Source organism: Emys orbicularis, chromosome 6 (genome assembly GCF_028017835.1).
Source record: "Emys orbicularis isolate rEmyOrb1 chromosome 6, rEmyOrb1.hap1, whole genome shotgun sequence".
NCBI lineage: Eukaryota > Metazoa > Chordata > Testudines > Emydidae > Emys > Emys orbicularis.
The window spans coordinates 131,272,984-131,297,544 of record NC_088688.1 but is presented as its reverse complement, the minus strand read 5'-3'; the positions used below and the strand labels follow the sequence as shown (position 1 = coordinate 131,297,544).

General features: G+C 47.9%; 1 protein-coding gene across 4 annotated transcripts in view; it reads left to right on the top strand.

Moving 5' to 3' along the window:
- Nucleotides 1-24,561, top strand: part of PSD3 (pleckstrin and Sec7 domain containing 3) — a 109,570-nt gene that overhangs the window by 67,156 nt on the left and 17,853 nt on the right. For 3 of the 4 annotated variants that reach the window (XM_065406126.1, XM_065406128.1, XM_065406129.1), the window contains 3 exons: nt 11,881-11,924; nt 20,204-20,397; nt 23,178-23,248. In XM_065406126.1, the coding sequence (XP_065262198.1) occupies nt 11,881-11,924; nt 20,204-20,397; nt 23,178-23,248 (309 nt within the window). Of the gene's footprint in view, nt 1-1,034; nt 1,194-11,880; nt 11,925-20,203; nt 20,398-23,177; nt 23,249-24,561 lie in introns of those variants that run through there. The other variant, XM_065406127.1, reaches the window with a different exon arrangement.

The window sequence follows — 24,561 nt, the reverse complement described above, 5'->3', positions numbered from 1 at the left end:
GACATTCGTTCCTGCACAGAGACCAGCATAGGGGCCATATATCCCTTAAGCCCTCAAAGTGGGGTTTGAGTGGGCTTTAGATGGTGCCTAGGGCTTGCGTGGGGCTGCAAATTGCCCTCGGTTTGTTAACCCGTGTGGATGTGCTGGCAGGACAGGGTACAGGATATGGGCTGCATTCCTGTTTTGGAATGATTTTTGGAGCATCTATTTCCTTTGCCCGTATTTTCACTGCAAAGGGGAGACACGTGCCCGAGCTTCTATTCCCAGTTCTGCAACTGATTGACTGGGTGACCTTGGACAATCACTTGCCCTCCCCTGCACCTCAATTACCCCATCTTAAAATGGGCACTGCAGTGTCCCCTTCATGCCTCTTTTGAGGGCACTTGGAGGTATCTGGATAACACTGCAGCTAGAGGTGCTAAGCATTGTTACTATTCATTAAGGGCAGACAGTGACGGGGGCGTCTTTATTTTTCTAACCCACTTTCCAGAGCCCTGGGATTGGTTTTGTAGTGTCCTGGAATCCATCAGCATTTTTCACTTGCAAGGGCCAGTGCCTGACAGGTTACTGAAGGCTTTTATTCATGGTGTCTTTATTTTACTGGAGACCTTAATGAAGGAGGCATGACATCACAGGAATAAAAGGGTTGCTCTTTGAATTGAGAATGACTTGCTTTGCTTGGCCTGTTGCCATTTGTTCCCGTATCTGGGATATGTGGCTTTGTGTTTGTGCCTGTGTTAGTGTGTGTCCGGGGAGGGGGAGCGTATGCTGAAGAAGGGAGGGGAGCAGGGGTGGAGTTTGTCTCTTTTTTTTCAGGGCCAGTGACGTGAGCAATGCCTGGAACAATCAGACTGGCTCAAAACAGTGTAGTTGAAGATGCTGGAGCAAACAGCCTGGTGCATTTTAAGCAAACACTGACAGCTCCAGCCTAGGTTCCACAGACAGTCCTTACAGATTTGTCTCCAGCTTTACTACACTGCACTGGTCTAGGGTGGGCCATTGTTTCTCCTCTCCCCCCACCCTCCCTCTTGGAAATGATTGGAGTTAATAGTGTGCAGAGCACCAGCAAGGTCCGAGTGAGAGCCACAGGTTCCGTGAAATACTCCCGAGACGACTCTCTCTGGCGACAGTCCCACCGGTCAAAGTCTATGAAAATCTCCAACTCCTCTGAGTTTTCTGCTAAAGAAAGCAAGGTAAAAAATAAATGCACAATATTTCTGTCTGCTGTGAATAGGGATAACATGATAGAAAATCTTGTACTGATGGTCTGGTGAGAAATGAAGGCATTTCATATGGCTCTGGGTGATCTCTAGTGATCACAGAATTGCTGTGAAGCCAGGAAAGATCCATCAGTTTGAGAAGAGACTGAAGGCAAAGAGGATTGGTGTTGTATAGATCGGATTTTAGAGGGATGCCCTGTCTCGAAGCTTGATGCAACAGTAAACACTGAAAACTTGCTAGCTGGAATGCTAATTGGAGCTCTGCTCCTAGGCAGGCTGCCTGTATTTGCAAATTCTCTGTCTTGGAATTTTTTTATTTTTGGAAAATTATTTATACAGATTTCTTTAAAATTCATTTTCCTTCCCTCTTTAAATGGCTCTGCTTTTGTCTATGAGGGAGTTAGATAAAAATATCCTCTCACTTGAACTGCATGATTAAATATTACCATAAAATATTGATTAGGAAGGCTCCACTGTACGCGGGTAGGGATGTATTTATGGTTGTTTGCTTAACATGGATATAACCAACTGCTCCGGGAACTGGGTTTAGTGTGCTTTGAAGCAGCAGAGCGCTGTAGGCAAACACACACCCATTGTATGCAGGGTTGGCGCCTGCCTCATTCCACCACTCTCTGTGTACCCATTCCCAGAAGTGCTGGTCACCTCCAGTGGGAGTGGGGTACTCAGCATCAGCCCAACACCTCACAGCATCTGGCCGTATGTGAGCAAGATGCTTTAAATAGTGAACAAATTTCCCTCTACCTTCCTTTCCACCTCACACAGATTATAACACAGGTTAGAATGCTAGTAGCTGCTCACTAGGGAGTGTTAAAACAAGATAAGGCTAGAGTGGTTTTGAAGAACATCTAAAGGCATCTAGCCAAGATTTGTGTGTGTGCCTGTGCTCATGTATCATGTTTACACCCACACACACGCATTTTATTTATTCTGGAGACCTACTGTGTCTGTTTGTTCCAAATCCCACATACATCAGTGCAGAAGTTACATTCCAGCAGACTCTTCTGAAGGAATGTGATGATGAAAACATCCCTTCTCTCCGCAGGTATTCTTTGTTTTGTCCGGGTTATGCACTCGTAGTTTATAGTACATGCAATGTTCAGTGAAGACCTAACGCTCTTAGCCTTGGAGCAGTGCAAACTTTTCCAAAGGTTTTACTTCAGTTTCAGTAAAACTGCTTTTGAGAAGGACTTTATTCAGTATAACGAACACAATATGGCCATGGTTGTTTCAGTGAAATAACATGATAGGGTTTCCTGGAGATTGCTGGTGCAATGTCACCGACTCATGGAAATGTAGGACTGAAGGGATCTCATGAGGTCAGCTAGTCCAGTCCCCCCACTGAGGCAGGATTAAGTACATGGCAGCCATTTCTCTTACTCTCCTGTCTCCCACTCTGACAAGCTACCAAGTAAGGGATAGATCTTCAAGCACTTCATGCCCCTGATTTCACAAACATTCTTTAACTTTAGGGATGTGAGTGATTCCACTGAATTCACTGGGACAATTCATTTTCATAAAGCTGCTCCATGCACATGCGTAGGGAGGTCTTGTGGTATGCTGGGTGGGTCACTGGATTGGGAATCAGGAGACCTGCCTTCTCTTCCTGTCTCTGCCACTGACCTGCTGTGTGACCTTGAGCAAGTCTCTTCACCCCTTTGTGCCTCAGTTTTCCCTCCCTTCCCTTTGTCTCTCCTATCTTTTTAGATCGTAGGCTCTCAGGGCAGGGGCCATCTCTTACTATGTGTATGGACAGCTCCTAGCACAGTGGGCCTTTGATTTCAGTTGGTGCCTGTAGGTATTACTGTAATATAAATAATAATCATAATGTGTGGAATTCCTGTTGAAGCTAATAGAATTCTGCCTCCGCAGTGCTTGCCTCTGACGGCTGAAATGGAAAACATACTGTTTGTTTTTCTCTAGACTATTCAGCTCCAGTTCCCAGTTTGTTGATGCATTTTTATTTTTACCGTATTACTTTTTGCTCAGAATTGATCTATATTTCTCTATTCTCATTATTATTTATATGGCATCCAAAAGTGTGCTGGGTGCTTTACAGACATGTAGGAAGACCTGTGTCGGCCCACAAAAGCTTACAGTCAAAACAGGAGAGACAGAGCCAAACAAAACAGAGCAGAAGGACGCATGCACTATAAAGATTTTTCTTTGATCTTTTCCTATTATTCTCTTCTTTAGCTAGCGACTGTTTGCCTTTTTAGAGGAGGCAGTACATTCTAGCGCTTGGCTCACTGGATTGGGAGCCGCTGTTCTGTTCCCGGCTCTGCTACTGACCTGCTATGTAACCTTGGGCAAATCATGTCACCTCTCTCTGCTTGTTTCCCCTCCCGCTCTTAGTCTGGCCGGTCAATGTCGTTTGTTGTAGCTCTCTGGGGTAAGGACAGTCTCTCTGTGTGGACTTGATTCACATTTACATGAAAGCCCCTTCAAGGCCTTTCCGTGCTGCCAGCACAGTGTAAATGTAATTGTTCAAGAGGTATAAAGAGGCCCTGGGGAAGTGAAAATCAGGTCATGTGTGTTTGTACAGTGCCTAGCACAATGGGATCCCAGTCCTGGTTGTATATAAATTCTCTTTTTGTGTTCAGCCTGAGCCTATAGCCTGTTTCACCTGTGTCGCCTGTGGCTATTTGCCGAAGTTCCCATCTCCACCTACACCTGCTTGCATCCCTGGTACATCACACATTCTGGAATAAAACCCTAAGGGCCTGTCACATGACTGCCAGTGGACACCGGGCTGGAAGGTGTTTCTAGTCCATTGGCTGGGGGAGCGGGGTCTGGTCTGTTAGTCCCTCCTTGCCCCTCCGGCTACAAACTCCTTCTCTGGTACCTTGCACTTGCACACCCCTTTCAGGACCTTCGAGGACTTAGCAAAGGGGACTAGCATGCGCCTTATTTTGTAGCTGGAAGAAATGAGTGGAGAGATGTCATGTGACCTGCCCCGTGGCACAGAGGGAACAGACCCCAGCGGTCCTGACTCGCATTCATCTACTGCCAAACAACACACATCCCTTGGGCTTAGCCAGGTCCATATTTCAGTAGCTAATGCTAACTGCATCTGCAGCTTTCAAAGCTGCTGGCCAGCAGGTTGGCCTGTGTAGATGGCGCAGCAGGTTAACATATCTTGGTCACCTCGGGAGACTTGGGTTCAAATGTGGGTCACATGAAATGCATTCAATGCCCTCAGAACCGACTGCATGATCTAGCCTGGCGGCAGCTTTTTCTCCAAGCAGACATACCTGGGGATATCGCAGTCCTGCAAAAAGCTTAAGCCTGTTCCACAAAGGCACATGAATGGTAAAATCCCCCAACTAGATTTTTGAAACATGCTCTGCCAGTGCTTCCATATTCTGAGGCACATCTCTAGTCTGTCCTCACTGGGTTTTGTGCAGCTAGCCAAACAGCTTTGTCCGCAGTCATGCAATAGGCTCCCGTTAACCATAACGTTGACGAAAAGCTCAGGCAAGTGCAGGACAGATCTTTCTAGCTAGCCTGATGTGTCGCGATTACAGAGTACAGGTACCCTGCGCAGTGTATCACCCTTAGCTCTCGGGAGCTTGGCTAACCTTCCGTCTCCATTTTCTGCTGCTGGGGCGGATGGCAGTTTTTTATTCTAAGGACAATGGTTTTTATAATAGGAGGCTCCCTCCAAAATATTCTGCCTCAGTTGGTGATACTCTCAAAATTCCCCTCCCCCAAAATCCTTATCAAGCCCCATCTCTTTCCCTCCACGCACACCAAAACCATCCATCCTTCCTGTACACTTCCCCCTTTCAGATCCATCATTCCTTCCACCTCTCACCCAGTCTCCTCCAGCTGGTGTGGGGTGGGTATCAGAGAATGTATTTCCCCAGGCTAGTGGGGTGGGGAGCAGGTCTTCTCTTGTTGGGTGAGTGGACTGTAGGTTGGCTTGTAGCACAACCTGGGGGGGGACAAGGGGGGTTGTCATTCGCAGGGCGATAGGCAGGCTGCAGTAGCCAAAGGACTTCCACACCATCCATCAGCTGTGGCGTGGCCCCTCTCTTTCTTGAACATTGCTGGAAGGTCTGATGACGACTGTGAGGGCTACCTGGTGTGTCTCCCAGGTGCACCTGGAAGCTGGGGGAGAGGCAGGGGAACATGCAAGGTGGGAGTTCCCTTTGCTGTAGCTGCTGAGATCATGGAATCAGTGGGTGTGTGCAGGCAGGCTGGTGAATGTTACCCAGCAGAGCCAGCCTTAGCACTCTGTTTGTTCCTTTCAGTCCTGGCAATCAGTTCCTATTGGCCAGCCTGGACAAGGGACGGCATCATCTACTTACTTCTTAAAGAAAGTCAGGATTCTCCTTTAGCAGGCCTCATGGCTGACTTTTTAAAGAAGGGGATCATGCAGCATCCCCCTGCAGCTCATCAGCATGGTGAACCCTGCTGACCTGGCTTTCATCTGCATTGGAAGGTTTTGCATCACCTGACTTTCTTATTAGCTAAACGATTTACCTCTCAGCAATAACCAGCTGGGATAGTTAGTTGCAGCTTCATGTCTGCATTCACACTCGGTTGTGTGTTCATTTTGTGTTACGTGACTGTCTCGTAGGCTCGTCCAAGATTTGCAGATGTTGTAGACTTTGTTTGGAGTAGATGGCTCTGGTGACTCAGTGACTCTTACACACGAGCACTTGGGGGAAGGAGAGTTAATCATCCAATGGGTGGTAACTTATATTTTAATGCATTCCGGAGTTTCGTGGCAGTTGTCATAATAATGTGACTTAGCTCATTAAAATACAGTATATACATACTTTATATACAGGGAGGAGTTGTCAGAGTCTCTGCTTCTGACTTCAATAGGAGCAAAATGAGGCCAATGCCAAGTGCCTTTGAAAATATACAGACTCCTTTAGTTCCATTCCTCCAGGTGGGCTTCACCTTTAAAGTGAGATGGAGTAAAACACCCTTTCCTTGGTCTTTAAAGATTCCCCCGCCCACTCACCAGGGGGAAGTTTTCCCTGGCAGTCATGGAGGGGGGAAGAGGAGGGGAACTAAGCTACCAATTTCTGCAGAATTTAGGCTTCCAATTAAAAAAAAGAAAAGTTTCTTGCCAAAATAGGAACTAAATATAAACCGATAGCGCTACGTTCCTGAACTTGCAGACAGTCAGCCTCGGTATGTCAACAGCTGCGTAGAGCTTTGTCAAGTAATGGCCACGACATTAGTAGGGGGTTGGTGTTTCAGCAGGGTTCACGGCTGTTATCCGTATGTGCAGCCCGTTATGAAACGATCAACTTCATGGATGTTAACCTCAGACCTCAGCTGCTGCTCGGGAAAGCACTGAGCAGCAGCAGAGACAGGGACACAGGAAACCGAGGTTCTGGGATGGGCAGAGTAATGTTTGGTTGGGGTAGGGGAGTAGCCATAAGATGGCAGTGCAGGCCCTCAGGCTGTATGTGTTGATCTGCCACTGGCTTTCAAATATTCGGAGGGGTTTTATGATAATAAGGAATCTCACAGGGCCTGATTCAGTGACATGGTACATCCCTGGACTGATGCAGAGCAGCTGCCCAGAGAGTGAGAATGGGATACACCCTGAGCTTCTGCTCAGTTAACTGCTCCTTGCCCCAAGATGCGTAAATATATCGGTTCCCCTTAAAAACTTGTTCGTTGCCTCAATAGTCTCTAGTTATTCCCCATAGCAAGTGCAGTGAATACCTCAGATACTGAGGTAGCATTGAAGCTTTTTAAGGATGACACCTGTGACTAACAGAGATTGAAGGAATCTGTCTAGCTACCTCGATGTAGTACGTGAGCACTTCACATTCGTTAATGGATGTTTTGCCTCTCCGGACCCCTATGAGGAAGGCGAGGGATATGCCCATTGGGAAGAGCACAGCATAGACCTGCTCGGGGTCACGCAGCGGGTCTGTAGCGCAGCTGAGAATAGAAGCCTGCTCTCCCATGTCCTAGCCCAGAGACCTGTCCACTGGAGTGACCTTCCCACTCTGAATGAACGTTGACTCTTCCCGCGTTTTTGTGGTAATACACTGGGGGTTTGTGTGATTTGTTTGTACCGGGCCCTGCATTAGATCTGGTGGATGTTGTCGTGGGGGGAGCGTGAGCATCACCAGACCTCTGCTGTGCATTAGGGTGACTTGGGAGAAGGAGGGGCCATCAGCGCACTGCTCTGCAGATGCAGGAAGCAGAGTCAGAAATTATCTGCTGCCCCTTTAAGCAGCACTGCAGGTCTCCCTACCCTCTATTTTATTATTTGAATTGAAGTAGCACTTAGAGACACAACACAAGATTGTGCTAGTCGCTGTACAAACCCCGAATGGGAGACCGTCATAGAGCTACCATCTAAATGGGAAAGACAAACTGTATAGTGCCTAGCACTGGTTCAAGCCTTTGGAGTAACAGGCACAGAGTAGGGTTGCCAGTTTTGGTTGGACGTATTCCTGGAGGTTTCATCACATGACATAATCTTTAATTAAAGATGAACCTTTAATTCCCGGAGACTCCAGGACAATCCTGGAGGATTGGCAACCCTAGCACACAGAGGTGAAGTGTTGCTGACTCCTAGCCCAGCCCTGCCCCCTACCCACTGGGAAACACAGCCTCTCTTCCCCACTGCATACCTGCCAGCGCCATGGAGGCTGCAGAAGTTACTCCAGTGCTAGATCTGTGCGCATCCCAATCTTTAATGTATTTGTCTTCAAAGCATGGCTGTGAGGCAGAGCAGTGCTGTTATCCCTGTTTTATGGATGGGGAACTGAGGCACAGAAAGACACTGTAACTTGCCCAGGCTCTCTCAGGATGCTTGAACCCGGATCTCCCACAGCCCAAGCGAGGTCTCTCACTACCAGACAATCCATCCTCTCTCTGGAATACCCTCTGTAGCAGTGAGAGGAGAAAGGGGCTAGGGATGAGTTCCTGTCCATTGTGTAAATAATAAAATAATAATATTGATCTACCTTGTGGAGAGAATATATTGTTTTCTGGGGGGCTCTCTATTCCTCCCCACATGCCCACCATCTGACTAGGTGGATGATGCCCACTACCCTGTTAAAGTAGAAATGTCAGGCCTTGTTCTGTAATAATGCACATAATTAACGTCCGTCAGTGGAAGAGCTGAGACGAGAACCCATTGTCTCCTGCTGGTCCCAACCCCAAGTACCTTCCTGTAGGCAAAATTAGGGGGGTAGTCGCTGCTGCCTTCCCCAGCTGGAGCTCTGGTTTTGTGCCCACTGTGTAGGAAGCCCCATTGGGCTGGAGTGTACTCGGTGCAGATGGATCTCTGGAGATTTTTAGCAGCAAACCTGTAATCAGTAATACTGAGTGTGTGCAAATAACCATTTTAACTTGTTTTTAACTCGACCAGATCTGGCTGGACTTTCAAAATGACAACAAAAGGCACCTCCAGGACCATCCTTCTGCCAAATTTCCAATCCCTGCTACAAAGTCTGGGGGTGCTAGAGCTCTTCAAAGAAACAACTGGCCAAAAAGTTAACGTTGGCAAAACTATCTGTTTTCCCCTAACCTCATTCTTGGAATCAGCTGAACGGTTTTAACTGAAACTCCTCCCTCTTTACCCCCTGTCTCTTGCAAGCCTGAGCCAGAGAACAAACATGGAAATACCAGCCTGAACAAGTTTAGCAAAGTTATAACAAAATAAAAACGGGCTCATAATGAAGAGTATCACGCAATTCTTAACTATAGGCATCTCTGGCAGCTCATGCTATACTGATAAAAGGAACCTGGATCTAATTCATTTATAACTGCACCATTGGGGTTAACCTGGTTCTCTTTCCCCTTCTCCCACCTATGTTTGGTTAAACCCACTTGTGATGTCTTGTCTTGGAATTAGGTAAATATTCCCCTTTCCCTGACCTCTGTCTAATTGTTTGTCCTTGGTTCATGAGCTCCTTGGAGCACTGGCCAGGGAAAGCTGTTAGCATGCAGTGGGAACTACTGCAGATCAATAGTAATAGACTATGTAAACAATTCAGAGCAGGGTCTGCATTATCCTACATGTGTGTCCAGTGCCCACCACAATGGATGTCGCTTGGGGGCCGTGTGCTCTGGTGTAACACAGATAATACTAGTACATGTGATGCTTCATTGCAACACTAGCCGTTCCTGTTTTAATCTAAGGAACGTAATTTTATGATCTTGCTTAAGAGATAAAATAAAGATACCGTGGCCCTGTGCCACTCAGGCCTGGCCCTGCTCCCGCAGTATAGTAGTATGCCAGAGCATGTCGGGCAGGAAAGGCTGCACGCTGGCAAATCTGGGTTTGCAGAATGGCCATGAAGGCTTGCTCTAGTCACTTCACATTAGAGAGGCCATGAAGCTAAGTTGTGCCCCACGAATAGGTACCTCTCAGGGGTACTGAATATAGCTCAGACACACCTTTGTATCTGGCCCAGTATGTGATATTTCTCAAGCTCTGGGTGCAAGGAATTATTTTGCACAGTGGCTGGAAGGTGCTAGTAACCGCTACACAGTTGTGTCTGGCATTGGAGGAGATTTGGATTGTAAGAGTGTCTTTGTTTGACCTGGTTGCAAGTGGTGGAATTAAAGGCCAGAGTTTTCCCAACTTTTGTATGAATAAGAGTGAAACATTAAGGCCCTGATCCTGCATTGGGAAGCATGTGGGGCTCCATGGGACTGCTGAGGCTTGCCTGGGAGGCTCGTGTTGCAGGGTCAGGGCTGCCCACTTGCGAGTTGTGTGATGGGTGGATAAGACTGGATTAGACTTGATAGGCCTAGGAAGAGCTCGGCTACTTTTTTTTTATTTAAGCCTTTTTTTTTTTTTTTTTTTTTTTTTTTGGCGTAAAATGCAGATTTGATGAGAGAGAAACATTTTGGGAATTTGTGTCAAATTTGTGAAATTTTGCCAAATTGTTTTGTTTACAGGAAAAATAATCCAAAATAATTGAAATGTTCCATGTCAACACTGCCAAAAGGAAACCTGGGATTTTTCAGTTCGAAATGATGTTTTGTTTTGAAGAACAGGAGTACTTGTGGCACCTTAGAGACTAACAAATTTATTTGAGCATAAGCTTTCGTGGGCTACAGCAGTCTTATTTTAAACATTTTAAAAAGCTAAAAGTTCAAAATGAAATTTTGTCTTGGGTTGAATAAAATGTTTTGTTTGACCGGAATTTTTTTTTTTTTTTTAACTTTTCAATTTGCTTAAACATTTTTTTGGTTTGACCAAATTTTGTTTTGGTGGTTTCGGATTTGCCAGTGAACCGAAAAATCCACTCTTCACATAGCTCTAATTGTAAGTGAATTTTGTTTTGGGGCAGAGTTAAGGATGTCTGGGTGCTGGTTAGTAGGAATTAATTGTTTATTGGTGTGCGTACTTGAATTGGTTTCAAGGGTACATCTCTACCCCGATATAACGCGACCCGATATAACGCTGCGGTAAAACAGCGCTCCAGGGGGTCGGGGCTGCGCGCTCCGGTGGATCAAAGCAAGTTCGATATAATGCGGTAAGACTTTTTGGCTCCCGAGGACAGCGTTATATCGGGGTAGAGGTGTACCACGGTTACATACCTTTAGCTGATGATTTCTAGATTTGCTCAAAGGTGGTGTGCTGTATTTTGGTAACCATGTGTATAATGGTCTGTCTTGTTTCAAGTTCTACTTTTTCTAGACGCTAACAGAGTTGTGTGTGGGGGTGTTTAGGAATAAGCTGATAGCTGGAGTAAATCTACTTATGTGTGTAAAGTACTCCCCAAGTGTAGGGTTACGCTGCACTACAACCTGGGGCATTTCACGAACAAAAATACAGGCCATGGCCACTTAAATTAAAGGAGTTACTCCATTAGCTGTTAGCAGTAGTAGGCTCTTATCCACTATATGGGTCAGCCACATGAGGGAGACCTGATCAAACTCACTTAGCCAAGGTGGTATGAACTCTCCCGCTCAGAGGAAACTCATTCCAACTATCTGATGTCCATAGGAGTTCAAATTCCCCTACAGGCCACCACTTTGTAAAGACCTGTCACAACAGGCCATTGACACCAAACAAATTGGGACTTCCGATGCCAAAGACACTGGCCCTTAGTACTACAGCAATGTACAGGATATTTGCAGTTTATTTAATGCAAGTTAATTGCACATAGAAACAATATTTTTATGGGTGCTTTTGTGTATGCATATCTGATGGACGTATGAAAGTGTGTTTCAGGCTGAGTGATTTTGATGTGTTTCACAGGTAAGCTATTCTGGTACAGATCTCTATAAAAGCCAGGGATGAAATTGACTTAATTGAAGTCAATGGCAAAACTCCCAGTGATTTCCATAGGGCCAGGGTTTGACCCCAGATGCAGTCCTGTGGTCTTACAATATCTTGCATTTCAGTAGCTTGTGTGATATTTCGAAACCAACATTTTGCACAAAAAATGTATCTGATGTTTCTACCGCTGGAGAATTATTGAAATCTCAGACCCTATATTCTAAAATTTTTGTCCAGTCTTGACCAGTATTCTTGCTCCTGCTCAAGTCTAAGAGTTGCCATGCATGGCTAATGGTCTTTCTTGTTCAGAGGCAACTCACTTGCTAGTGGTAGTTACACATTTTCCATTGACATCTTCAAATATATATGACAGAGTCCAAACAGTAATTCCTTCTTGTTTCTTTCTCTTCGCAGGCTCTCTACAATTCAATCAAGAATGAGAAGCTTGACTGGGCAGTGTAAGTATACTGTACAGAATTCATGATCTTAAAATCAGTCCCTGGTATGGTAATCCATTTCCTACATACGTTGTACTGTGATTAGACTCTGGAACCTGTAGTCTTGGTTCCATGAGACTCAAACATTGGATTCGCTCTTCCATTAGCAAAATTCCATGTTCTACTTCCTTTCTCCAGTAAGGAAAGTTGTTAATTATGTAAATCAGCTGTGTCTGCAAGGAAGAAAGACATTTAATTCAGTAGGAAACTTCAGCTTCAAAAGGCAGAAATATAAACCTCTGTTTGTTCTATGACTACATAAATAAAACAGATGTTGAGTTTCTTTCTTTATCTTCCAGTGCATTGTGTTGGAATCACTGAATAGAAATGCAAGTTTTGGATTGAGTTTCCTGTTCTTGGCTTGTTGTCTAGTATTGTCTTTGGATTAACTCTGGAGAATTTGACAACAACCTAATATTAAAGAGACTTAATTCAGAAGTGGCCGATATACCCCCCCCCCCCCCCCCAACACATCTGCTTTTTGACAAGCTAATACTTCATCAGCACTCAGTGCTAAACACAAGAGAAAACTTCTGCTTCTAACCATATTAATCGGCATTTCCACTTATTCATTTTCTTTGCGGCATGAATACGCCAACAGGAAAGGGATGCACCAGCCCTAGATTGATGTCCGTGCTCAGTAGTGGATTTTGGTGTTAAAGAAAAGGGTTACACCCCAGAGTAGCTATGTCTATTTGAGATGTTTGCCTGCATGGCTCCACACCCTTGGTGATATGTGCACGCTCCGTACGCAAGCTCAGCTTCCCGGATAGCACAGTCCATTGGGGCTGCTTGCATCCCGGCTACGCCCTTGTGTCCCCACCTGAGGGGTCATAAAAGGGAGCCGCCCCAGCCACTACTCAGCTCCCTCTGCTCAACCAAGCATCTGTTTTATTACTTGGAGTATTAGGGAAGGTGGACAGGTAATAAGAATCCATGCACGCAATCGTCTGGAAGTATGCAGCTATTATGGTGAGCAACCGATCTTTCTGTGAGCATTACCTGCATAGAGCCCCACTCTTGGTAATTAACAGACAGCTGCAAGACTCAAAGGGGGTAGATCTGAGGAGTCTCTCCCGAGTAAACTTCGCAGGACTGCTCTCTCAAACTGAGGCTCTGATCTAGAATAACGCAGCATGAATATATGTATGGAGCTCCATGTCATATCTTATATACCCCAGCAACAGACGTTTTGTGGCGAGCCCCTGCAGCTGCCTTAGGCCTGGTGGAATGTGCCAGAATTTCATCTCGTTCTTGGCAAGAGCGTGCACAGAGACTAATCCACGTGGACAGCCTAGGTGGGAATTGATTGGCTCCTAGCATTATTCCCATGCTTTTTCGTCAAGGTGATTTATGGGGTGGTGTAGTCCTGTTCAGATAGTAGCTTAAAGCCCTCTTAATGTCTAGCCATCGCAGCCCAGTCTCCCCTGATAGTGAGCATAGGCGTGCGCAGCCCATTTCATTAGGGTGTGCACCCAGGGAGCCCCGCCCCTGCCATGCCCTAGCCCTGCCCCCACCCTGCCCCCATCCACTCCCTCCTACTTCCCGCCCCCTGACTTCCCCCCTCAGAACTCCCAACCCCTCCTGCTCCTTGTCCCCTGACTACCCCCTCCTGGGACCCCTGCCCCTAACTGCTCCCCAGGACCCCACCCCCTACCTAAGCCTCCCTGCTCCTTGTCCCCTGACTGCCCCCCTAGGACTCTACCTGTCCCCTGACTGCCCCGACCCTTATCCACACCCCCGCCCCCAGACAGACCCCCGGAACTCCCATGCCTATCCACCTGCTCCCCACCCCCTGACAGGACCCCCAGAACTCCCGACCCATACAACTCCCTCTGCTCCCTGCCTCCCCCAACCCCTCTCCACACCCCTGCCTTCTGACAGCCCCCCCAGAACTCCTGACTCATCCAACCCCCCCAGCTCCTTGTCCCCTGACCACCGCCTCCAAAGACCCCCCCCCATGACCCTCCTTGCTCCCTGTCCCCTGACTGCCCTGACCCCTATCCACCCCCCGCCTCCTGACAGACCCCGGGACTCCCATGCCCCATCCAACCCCCCCTGCTCCCTGACCGCCTCCTCCAGAGACCTCCGCCCCTAACCACCACCCCATAATCCCACCCCCTGTCCAATCAGGGGTGGCAGGTTTGTATGATTTTTGGTGGTGCCCAAGCAGAACTGTCCCCACCATAGGACGGATCGGGGCAACCGCCCTGGACCCCGTGCTTTGGGGGGCCTTGTGCTTCAGGGGGACACAGGGTATAGGGCAGCCTGGGGGCTTAGCGGGGAGCCTGGCACCAGCGAGCAACCCGGCCCCAGCATGCCCCACCCCTTCCCCCAAACCCCCACCACTGAGCAACGCTGGGAGCCGGTGGGGTGGAGCAGAGCGGGCTGGGGCCAGGTCACTTGCTGCTGCCAGCGCCAGACCCCCCGCTAACCCCCCAGGCTGCCCTGGACTCCATGTCCCCCTGAAGAATCTCCTGAGGCTCTCTCTGCCTGCAGCTCCCTCCCCCTCCCTCGCCCCCCACAGCTCCCATTGGCCGGGGTTCCTGGCCAATGGGCTGGGAACCAGGTCAGCACTGGAAGGGGGGAGGGGGGCAGCGTACAGAGTTGCCCGGCCTCTGCCGAGACTCTCCCCTGCACGCAGGGACGCTGGGGAGGGGGGAGCTGCCCCCGAGGTGAGAGCACCCCACCCTGCTCCCTGGCCCCCGACTGGCCCCCGCCACTTCCAACCCCCCCAACCCCCCCCAACCATGAGGGAGGCTCCTAGCAGCGTCTGGCTCAGCGCGGCGCCATACACGCTGCCTTGCGGGAGCACGTAGCCCCGCCCCCCCACAGCTCTGCCTGCCCTGCATTAGGGTGTGCCCAGGCACACCCAGCACACCCCCTGTGCACGCCTATGATAGTGAGTGAGATTCGGGGGGAAATACAGGAGGTTCGCGGAGGTGGAAATCGGAGACCCCCCTTGGATAGGAATTTGGGATATGGGCAAAGGGCCACCTTATCCTCCTGGAATGCTGCATGTCACTGATCAGCCATTAGTGCCTGGATCTTAGGAGCAATCCAAGCTCATGAGCAAGCTGTCTCCAACCCCAGAGGATGCAGGGCACATTCTGAGAACAGCTCCAATGGCGATCCTGTTAACTTAGGGCTGGACTGCGAGCAGTGGCTGTGAAGGGCTGAGCCCGAAGCTTGCTTCCTCGTTGTGCAGTCGCTGTTCGCAATAGCAGTGCTTGGGCTCTCGGCAGCGCAGGGACTACTTATCTTGAAAAGAGAGGGACCATGACTCCTCCCCACCCCTCTAGACTGGCCTGCAAAGGAGGGTGGACACATGAGAACACTCGGCTCCATCATAGTGGATGGAGCAGCACTTTATTACCACCGGTAAAGCTGCTGTAGTGCTAGGCCAGCGGTGAGAAAAATGCTGGGGAGTCCCGGTGTAGATGCACCTAGGACAGGGGTCGGCAACCTACGGCACGCGTGCCGATTTTGAATGGCACGTGGCCGCCTGCCGCGGTTCCGACCCCCAGCCGCACTCAGCCCCCCCGCCCACCGCTCTCCCCTGCTGGGGCAGGAGGCAGAAGCTTCCTCTTGCAGCAGCCAAGCTCCCCCCCTCCCCCAGCCATGGTGCAGCCTGCTTTCCTGCCCCTCCTCCTCTCCTTCCCTGTGCCGGCCCTTGCAAAGGGAGCGGGGAGGAGTGGCAGCATGCTCCCTGCTCCGCAAAAGCCCCGCGGCCCCGCTCTCCCGGCCGGAGCTCCAGCTGGCTCGCGGCAGCCCCGCGGCCCCTTGCTAAAGCCGGCCCTGGGTAAAGGAGGCAGAGAAGAGGTAGGGAAGGGGGTAGAACAGGACATGTCCCTTCCAGCCCCCTGTCATGAGCCGCTCCGGGCAGAGGGCAGGGGGCTGGGAGCACCCCCACGAGCTGAGCACCCCAGCCCTCTGCCCTGAACCCTCCTCACACCCAGCCTTCTGCCCTGCACCTCCACACACACCCCAGCCCTCTGCCCTCCCCCCCAACACCCAGCCCTCTGCTCTGCACCTCCACACACACCCCAGCCTTCTGCGCTCCCCCCCCAACACCCAGCCCTCTTCCCTGACCCACCCCACCCCCAGCCTTCTGCCCTGCACCTCCACACACACCCCAGCCCTCTGCCCTCCCCCCCAACACCCAGCCTTCTGCCCTGCAACCTCCACACACACCCCAGCCATCTGCCCTCCCACCCAACACCCAGCCCTCTGCCCTGCACCTCCACATACACCCCAGCCCTCTGCCCTCCCCCCAACACCCAGCCCTCTGCCCTGACCCACCCCACCCCCAGCCTTCTGCCCTGCACCTCCCCACACACCCCAGCCCTCTGCCCTGACCTCCCCCAACACCCAGCCCTCTGCCCTGACCTCCCCCAACACCCAGCCCTCTGCCCTGCACCTCCACACACACCCCAGCCCTCTGCCCTGACCCACCCACCCCCAGCCTTCTGCCCTGCACCTCCACACACACCCGAGCCCTCTGCCCTGACCTCCCCCAACACCCAGCCTTCTGCCCTCCCCCCCCCCCCCAACACCCAGCCCTCTGCCCTGCACCTCCACACACACCCCAGCCCTCTGCCCTGCACCTCCACACACACCCCAGCCCTCTGCCCTCCATCTCCATACACACCCCAGCCCTCTGCCCTCCCCCCCAACACCCAGCCCTCTGCCCTGACCCACCCCACCCCCAGCCTTCTGCCCTGCACCTCCACACACACCCCAGCCCTCTGCCCTCCCTCACAACACCCAGCCTTCTGCCCTGCACCCCCCACACCCCTCCAGCCCTCTGCCCTGACCTCTGAAGCCCCCCACACCCCCAGCCTTCTGCCCTGCACCCCCCACACCCCTCCAGCCCTCTGCCCTGACCTCTGAAGCCCCCCACACCCCCAGCCTTCTGCCCTGCACCCCCCACACCCCTCCAGCCCTCTGCCCTGACCTCTGAAGCCCCCCACACCCACCCTTCTGGGGGTGTGGGCTTCAGAGGTCAGGCCCCACTCAGCCCGCTGCCGTCCTAGGTGAACAGAACGCCAGGCTGGCAGCGGGCTGAGCAGCCTGGTGGCGTAAGATCAGCATTTTAATTTAATTTTAAATGAAGCTTCTTAAATATTTTGAAAACCTTGTTTACTTTACATACATAATAGTTTAGTTATATAATATACAGACTTATAGAGAGAGACCTTCTAAAAAACATTGAAATGTATTACCGGCACGCGAAACCTTAAATTAAAGTAAATAAATGAAGACTCGGCACACCGCTTCTGAAAGGTTGCCGACCCCTGACCTAGGATATTGAAGTGTGAAGAAATACTGTTAATCTGGTCAGAGTCTCTTTGATAGCCAAAGATTCTGTTTGTTCCTGTAGGTTAAACAAGGGTTTCAGAGCTTTGACAGCAATTGTTACATGGTGGATTAAAGACCTGGGGCAGAGCAGGGTAAGACGACGATAAATGATATATGGAGGACAGCTACACGATCCTCATCTCATTCTTCATCGCTTGTTACTGGCTAGACCTGTCGTCATTCTCAAAGACTTGCTGTCCGTGCTGCTGTTTACAGTGCAGCCACAGGGCTGGATCCAGAGCCCACTGAAGTTCATGAAAGGCTCCCATAAATTTCATTATCGAACCTGTAGACAGGAAAGCATCACTGTCTTCAACACCATCCACTCCCTGGTGTGTTCAAAGTCACAGACACTTCAGTGAGGAGCGAAAGCTTTTTGTTATTCTCTTATCAGCAGGGCAGAGTAAGTGCGGCTCTGGGAGGGTGAGCTGCAGTCCATTCCTTCTCACGTACCATCAAAGACAAGGGCTAACTTAGCTCCCACTGCAAAGCCGTCGGCTATTAAAATGAGCCATGTCTTGTGATTTGTAATGTGTGCAGCTCTGATCTGGAAGCCAGTAAATATGGGATCCTATCTCTCTTTTCCTTCTTACAGTCGCTTTTCAGAGAAGAACATGGTCAGGAAAGATTCCTTATTTTCGCCGCTCCCCAATCCCTCTGGCATGAAATACCGTTTAGTAGGATTGAACGATGAGGGAAATGGAAATCCCAGGAAATGTGATTGTTGTTGTTCTTTCTCTTTTCCCCTCTTGATTCCACTCTTCCATAATCTGTGCTTGTTTACATACACATGCAGATCTCCTCTGGCTGTGTTAAATGTTCGGTCTGTGGTTTAAAGAGTGAGAGACGTGGAGGAGTCGGGCTACGTAGAGATTGATAGTATTTTTGCCTCATGCTCCCTGGAAAGTGGAGCTATAATTGTACTGGGGCTATATGAAGCCTTGTTTTTTAGGGTGGGGGAAGCGACAGAAACGTGGCAAAGAGAATGACTGAAATCCTGATATCACTGAAGTCAGTAGCAAATCTCCCATTGTCTTGAGTGGAGCTGGAATTTCACACTATTAATCCCTGAGGTAACTCCAGTGATGTCAGTAGAGTTACAGCTGGGATGAATTTAGCTCAATAACTGGTATGTAACTTTCCATCCTTCTACTGAATTAAACTCCCCTCATGGTCTCCAGTATCCCCATGAGGTTCTTGTGTGTGTACATTTGGATTAGGAAGTTAAAGTCTTACCATCCTCTCCTAATATCAACCCTAAGCTGTTGGGCGAGATGGGTATGATTTCCATGTCTGGTGCTATGTTGGAGGTCAGACTAGATGGTCAGAATGGACCCTTCTGCCCATAGAATCAGATGGATCCTTACCGGCTCCATAGCGGAGAAGGATACTGAGTTTGACTTGCTCCATTTTAGGCGTGGAATAATCTAAAGTGAAATATGTTTCATTTGCCTGATATTTAGACGGAGCACAGAGATCAGCATTTTCCCCATTGTTTATAAGAAGTATGTTTGCTCCCCTATGCAGGCAATAGAATTAAGAATTAGAGTGTAGAATAGGGTGACTGGAGACACAATATATAATATACATGCTTGAAGAATTGTTCGCTGAAGAAGACACTTGCAAATCCACGGTCTGCATTCAAATTATCAGTATCTGTAAGGCCTTTTTCAAAGGAGGGCTGTGTAGATTACAGAAAAACATTGGTGTCTTTTAGTCTGCTGGTGAAACAAACTTTACCTTTAATAAAATGGAGGTATTGGGATTCCTTTTTTAGTCTGAAGTCTACAGAAAAAATGACTCCACCAAGAGAAAAAAATAATGAAATTGTGATGGAGAATTTTACTACTTTTGGGAAAAGGAAAATCCCCAAATTAAATGTATTGTTGAGAATTGTAACAGTGCCTGTTACAATGGGGTCCTCGCCTACCACTAGGGCCTCTAGGTGCTATGGTAGTACCAATTATTATTACCATTATTAATTATAATTTATTATTAATAATAATAATAATGCTAAAATTCAGGGTATTGTAAACTAGTGTTGCAATTCTGTTCTGAAATCTGCCTTGTAACTGCACTTGTGTGATCCTCCTGCACATGCAGTCTGGAGATTCCCTCCTCCATGGGAACTGCCTCCTTTAAACTCCAGTTCTCAGATGCATCCTGTTTGCCACTGTTCCAGAATTAGGTTTGGGAACCAGGGTCTCCTGCTACTCCCCCCCCCATCGTGGGTCTGGGGTCCTGGGAGAGTGTGATGGTTTGTCAAGTGAGAGGCTGGAACTCATGGAGGCAAATATTAGCAGCGGTACAGATCTCCATAACTGGACCTCACAAATATAAAGATGTCAAGCATTCGTATCTTCTTGTCATTGCTAAACCAATTTATTTGCCATGGGATTGCTTTTTCCATATCTCCTGCCTGGCGAGGAGGGGAGAAGCAGTCTCTTCAAAAGCAAGGGCTTGATCCTGCAGTTTTCAATCAATGACTTCCATAAGAGCTTGCCAGGGGCGGATGGTAGAGTTAGGCACCCAAGCCATGGAGAAACGGTTAGTTACAAATAGCGCTGTCTGAAAATATTTCCCATATAAGTTTTGTTAATAGAAAATGGCTTTTTTGTGTCAAAATGTTTTAAGTTAGGGTTGTGCTTAAATACTTTGTTGATCCAAAACTTATGGAAGCCAATGGGAGCCGTCCCACTGTCTTCAGTGGGTTTAGATCAAGCCCATAGTAAAAAAAAAGCTGATAAGAATAACCTAAAGAGAGGAAAAATTCTGAAAAATAAAGCACGTGCAGAAATTAAGGAGATGAAACCTTGCAGGATAATGGCGCTGGGCGATGGGTTTTTCACCTAAACATTGTTGTGTTCATCTGTTTTTAGAGATGAAGAGGAGAAAAAAAAATCTCACTCTGATGGTACTGATGAGAAGGATAATGGACCCCATTCAAAGACCGTTACTCGGATCGGCCATTCCAATAACCCCTTCCTGGACATTCCTCATGACCCCAATGCTGCTGTGTATAAAACTGGATTTCTGGCTCGGAAAATCCATGCAGATATGGATGGAAAGAGGAGTGAGCATCTTTTATGTTTATTGTTTTATCTCTTAGGTACCGCTCTTCACCCTCCAGTGGCTTATGGCCTTGTGCCCATAAACAAGAACAAGCCTGCTACATCCAGGTTATTGAAGGCATAAGAAACAAAATAGCCATGTGATTATCACAGCAGAAAAGAACACTATTGGGCCATTTTGAGGACTATTCCGTGCCCCATAGCATAAAGTTAATGGTACCCATGTCCTTTGCTTTAGTGAATTTGTGTAATGAAAATGTAATATTGGAGAGCAATGTGTATCTTTTATGCTTAAAGAAACTGAAGTGTTGTTCACAAAACTCAGACCAGTTTTATTGGAACTACTGTAGGTTCTGTTCATGGACTAGCCCAATATTTCTCAACTTTTGCCATCCGTGATTCCAAGTTACAACAGAAATTTTTCATAAAGAAGGGAAGGATGGTCCTGACCCGTTGAAACACCTGTTTGCAACCCCCCCAGGGTGTCACAGTCCCCAGATGAGAATCCAAGGATTGATCCATCCCTGTAGAAGTTCACTGGCCTTTCAGAATAACCCTGTAGCAGGTCATTCCTTGTTTCGTGAGGTATAATACTCTTCTTCAAATTAGACCTTGCATCCTTTCAGAAATAGGATGTTGTTTGGTACCTACTGGCCCCCTATTCATAATAAATGTGCAACTACGTTTGGTTGCATTTCCAGCTTTTAATTTCATATTTCCTCATTGTTGTAACTCTATAATGGAGGACTCATTACTGAGGGCTTTTTGGGGTGGGGAGTGTATTGGTGCATATGCTATTTTTATACTGTTGAAAACTGCTGTAGTCACTGCTATATGAAGCCTTGGTTTTTAGGGTGGGGGAAGCGACAGAAATGTGGCTTTGAGAGCAGTGACTACTGAGAGCATCTGTGTTTTCCCGATTGTTGTTAATGTATATGTGGTGGTAGCTCATATTACAATTGCTGGGTTTAACACTGAAAACAAAATCTGACTTTATTATGGACTATGAACACCTGCTGCTCTTTTTCAGTTGTGTACAAGTAGCTGAAGGTTGTGCCATGTATTGTGCTAGGTCCGGATGTCTTAGAACCGAACAACATTTTCAGAGTTGGAGCCTTGAAGATAGACTCCTAAACCCATATTTAGGTACTTTTGAAATCAAAGTGGCCTGATTCTTCCTAATAAATAGGCCACCTCATTGGTTAAACTTCATGTTCTAAACCGGTTCTGAGTGGCTTAGAATTATTTTACCAACATCCCACTCCAGGTTTGCTAGTGGTGTCCACTCCCTTTACAAATCTTAAGGAAGAATTGTGCTTCCTTTGCTTAATCAGAACAATAAAAATTGCATATTATTGAATGGACTCGAGATTCCATTTTCTGCGATAACCATACACATGATTAAGGTATTTAGGACATTTTCAAAAGTGCCTACATGACTCGGGAGCCGAAGTCCCATGAAAAGTCAATGGGACTTCGTCTCCTAAGTCACTCAGACACTTCTGACAATTTCCCCGTAGGTTTTGTGGTCCCAGGAAAGTGAGATTAAACTCATTTTTAAAGATAGATTTTTTTTTCACGTTTATTTTTCTCATGGAGTCACTACAAGGCCAAGTTAAGGTTCTGTGGGAACCTTCAGGGGAGAAAATACCAGGTGCTAAAGAGCTGTTTATTCTAGCGGCGAAAGGCATAACAAGAACCAGTGGCTGGCAGCTGAAGTCAGACAAATTCCAATTAGAAATGAGGCACACGTTTGTAACCAAGAAGGTGATTACTCCCAAGGGAAGGGGTGAAGTCTCCATCTCTCAATGTCTTCATGGAAGAGGTGCTTTAGCCAATCACAATTTATGCTTTAGTCAAATACAAATAGGTTTAGCAGAGAATAATGGGGCGAAATGTAATGGCCTGTGTTATGCAGGAGGTCAGACTAGATGATCTAATGGTCCCTTGTAGCCTTAAGCTCTATGAATCTACGAATGGTGCATTTTTACACTTTAACATGTTCGAATGTCTTTGAAGTAAAAAGAACGAGGAGTCCTTGTGGCACCTTAGACACGAACAAATTTATTTGGGCTATACTTTGAAGTGTAGCTTTAACTCTGAATTCCCTGGCTTTGTAATACTTGTTTTGGGATAGTTACAAGTTTATTGTGTTTTCACTGGTGTGGTCCTTCAACTTTAACACCAGCTTAATATAGGAGTTTGTCTGGGATTTTAGTTGTCTTCCATCATTTCCTCTCCTTCTGCCAGGAAGGAGGGACTGGGGAAGCAGCTGAAAACTTGATCCTGGTTTCTTTGTGGCTGCAGCAAGAGGGATGGATGCTTTGGTTTGCTACCCCCTACAGAGTGGCACTGTACCAGTTATGAGTGGTGCCTGCTTGCAGTTAGAGAAGTTCCCTCTAACTCCACTATCTGGTGGTCTTCACTACTCTAATCCTCTGCCACCACACAGAGCTCAGACTGCGCTGCATAGCGTCTCCCACTCCTGCGGCTGGTGAAATCCATATGGTCAGGCTCGCAGAATTGGACAGGCACCTGTACTGCAGCTGTTTTCTGGATCAGCTCTATTCGCCTGCTGACCCAGGCCTGGCCTGTAATCATGGCTGTTTTGTTCCCCCCGGCCCTAGCTACAGAGCAGGCACTCTGGCTAGTTACGCTCCCCTTTGAAAAGCAGAATACAAGAGACGTTGAATGCAGAATTAATGTAGGTTCCCTGTTGCCTAGACAAAGGGTAAAATGGATTTGAGTTAAATGGGTTGCATTTCTTTTGTTTTCTCTTTAGCTCCCAGAGGGAAGCGTGGCTGGAAAACCTTCTACGCTGTGCTGAAGGGAACAGTGCTTTACTTGCAAAAGGTAAAAGAAGTAGCTTTCTTTGAGGCGGATAAAGCAAGGGTTCCCAATCCTTTCCTCTTGGTGCCTCCCTTCAGTTGGGCACCCACTCTGGTTTCCCAAGACCCACATGGCACATCTCCAGTCCGTACACAGATCCTCTCCCTGCCTGTCACTTTGACCACGTCTCGCTCTCTCTTTCTTAACTCTGTCCATCCCTACTAGTCTGTTGCTGTCATTCACGGCTTCACACATTCTGCCCTACCAGTGAAGACAACATCATCTGCCTGTTTGTCACACGCATATCTCTGTGCTGCCTTCCATGCTGCCTATGTGTATGGACACATGCAGAAGGCCTCTACCTTCTCCTTCAGATCCCTTCGTGAGACCCCCATCTGCCATGATGCATGTCAGAAACTAGTCGGTTAATCATGGCCTGAGAGGAGGCTAGGGGGAGGGTTTGCCTTCGAACTGGCCAGAAACAGGGTGGGGATTTTATTCTAGATCAACATGAAATGCTGAAATTTCCTGCAGTGAACAAAAATTCAGTTTGAAACCATCTAATTGTTTTGACTTTACATAGTGTTGAAATATTAAATATAAAAGACCAAACTAAATGATCAACTGGAAACAAAATGGTTTTACCATATCAAAAGGAAACAAGAAAGTCAAAACTTTGTTTCGACTTTTTCCAGTCAAAGCTTTTGTCAGAAGTGACAGGTTTCTGCAAAACGTTTTGATTTCATGAAATCCACCTTAGGGAGAAACGAAGCATGGAAAATCGCAGTCCAGAAGTTCATTGTTTCAGGAAAAACAGAGTTTTTGCAGAGTCTGGCATGCTTCATTGTAGTGAAAGCTACAGAACTGTGGTTTTCAGCACAAAGGCTGTGTTTACGCTATGGACCTTACAACAGCACAGCTGTCACCGCTGTAGAACTCCCGTGGAGCCGCTCTGTGGACAGTCCACACCAGTGCTTTTGTCAGTGAAACTTATGTCGGTCGGGGTGGGTTTTTTCCCACACCCCTGACCGACAAAAGTTTTGTCGATAAAAGTGCTAGTGAACACAAAGCCTAAACGATACACAAATTATCCTAACTTCCAGAAGAGCTGTAGCTACCTTGGCTTCCATGGAAGCTATTCTGAGAATTGCATTGCTCTGCCACTGAGTGACTGTATGATCTTAGACAAGTCATGTCCCTTCTCTGTGCCTCTCTTTGCCCTCCCACATTTTGTCAGTTGAGATGGTGAGCTGTTCGCTGCAAGGGCACTCTATCTCTGTACAGCGCCTAGCACAATGGAGCCCCAATCTCAGCAGTGACCTCTAGTTGCTACAGTA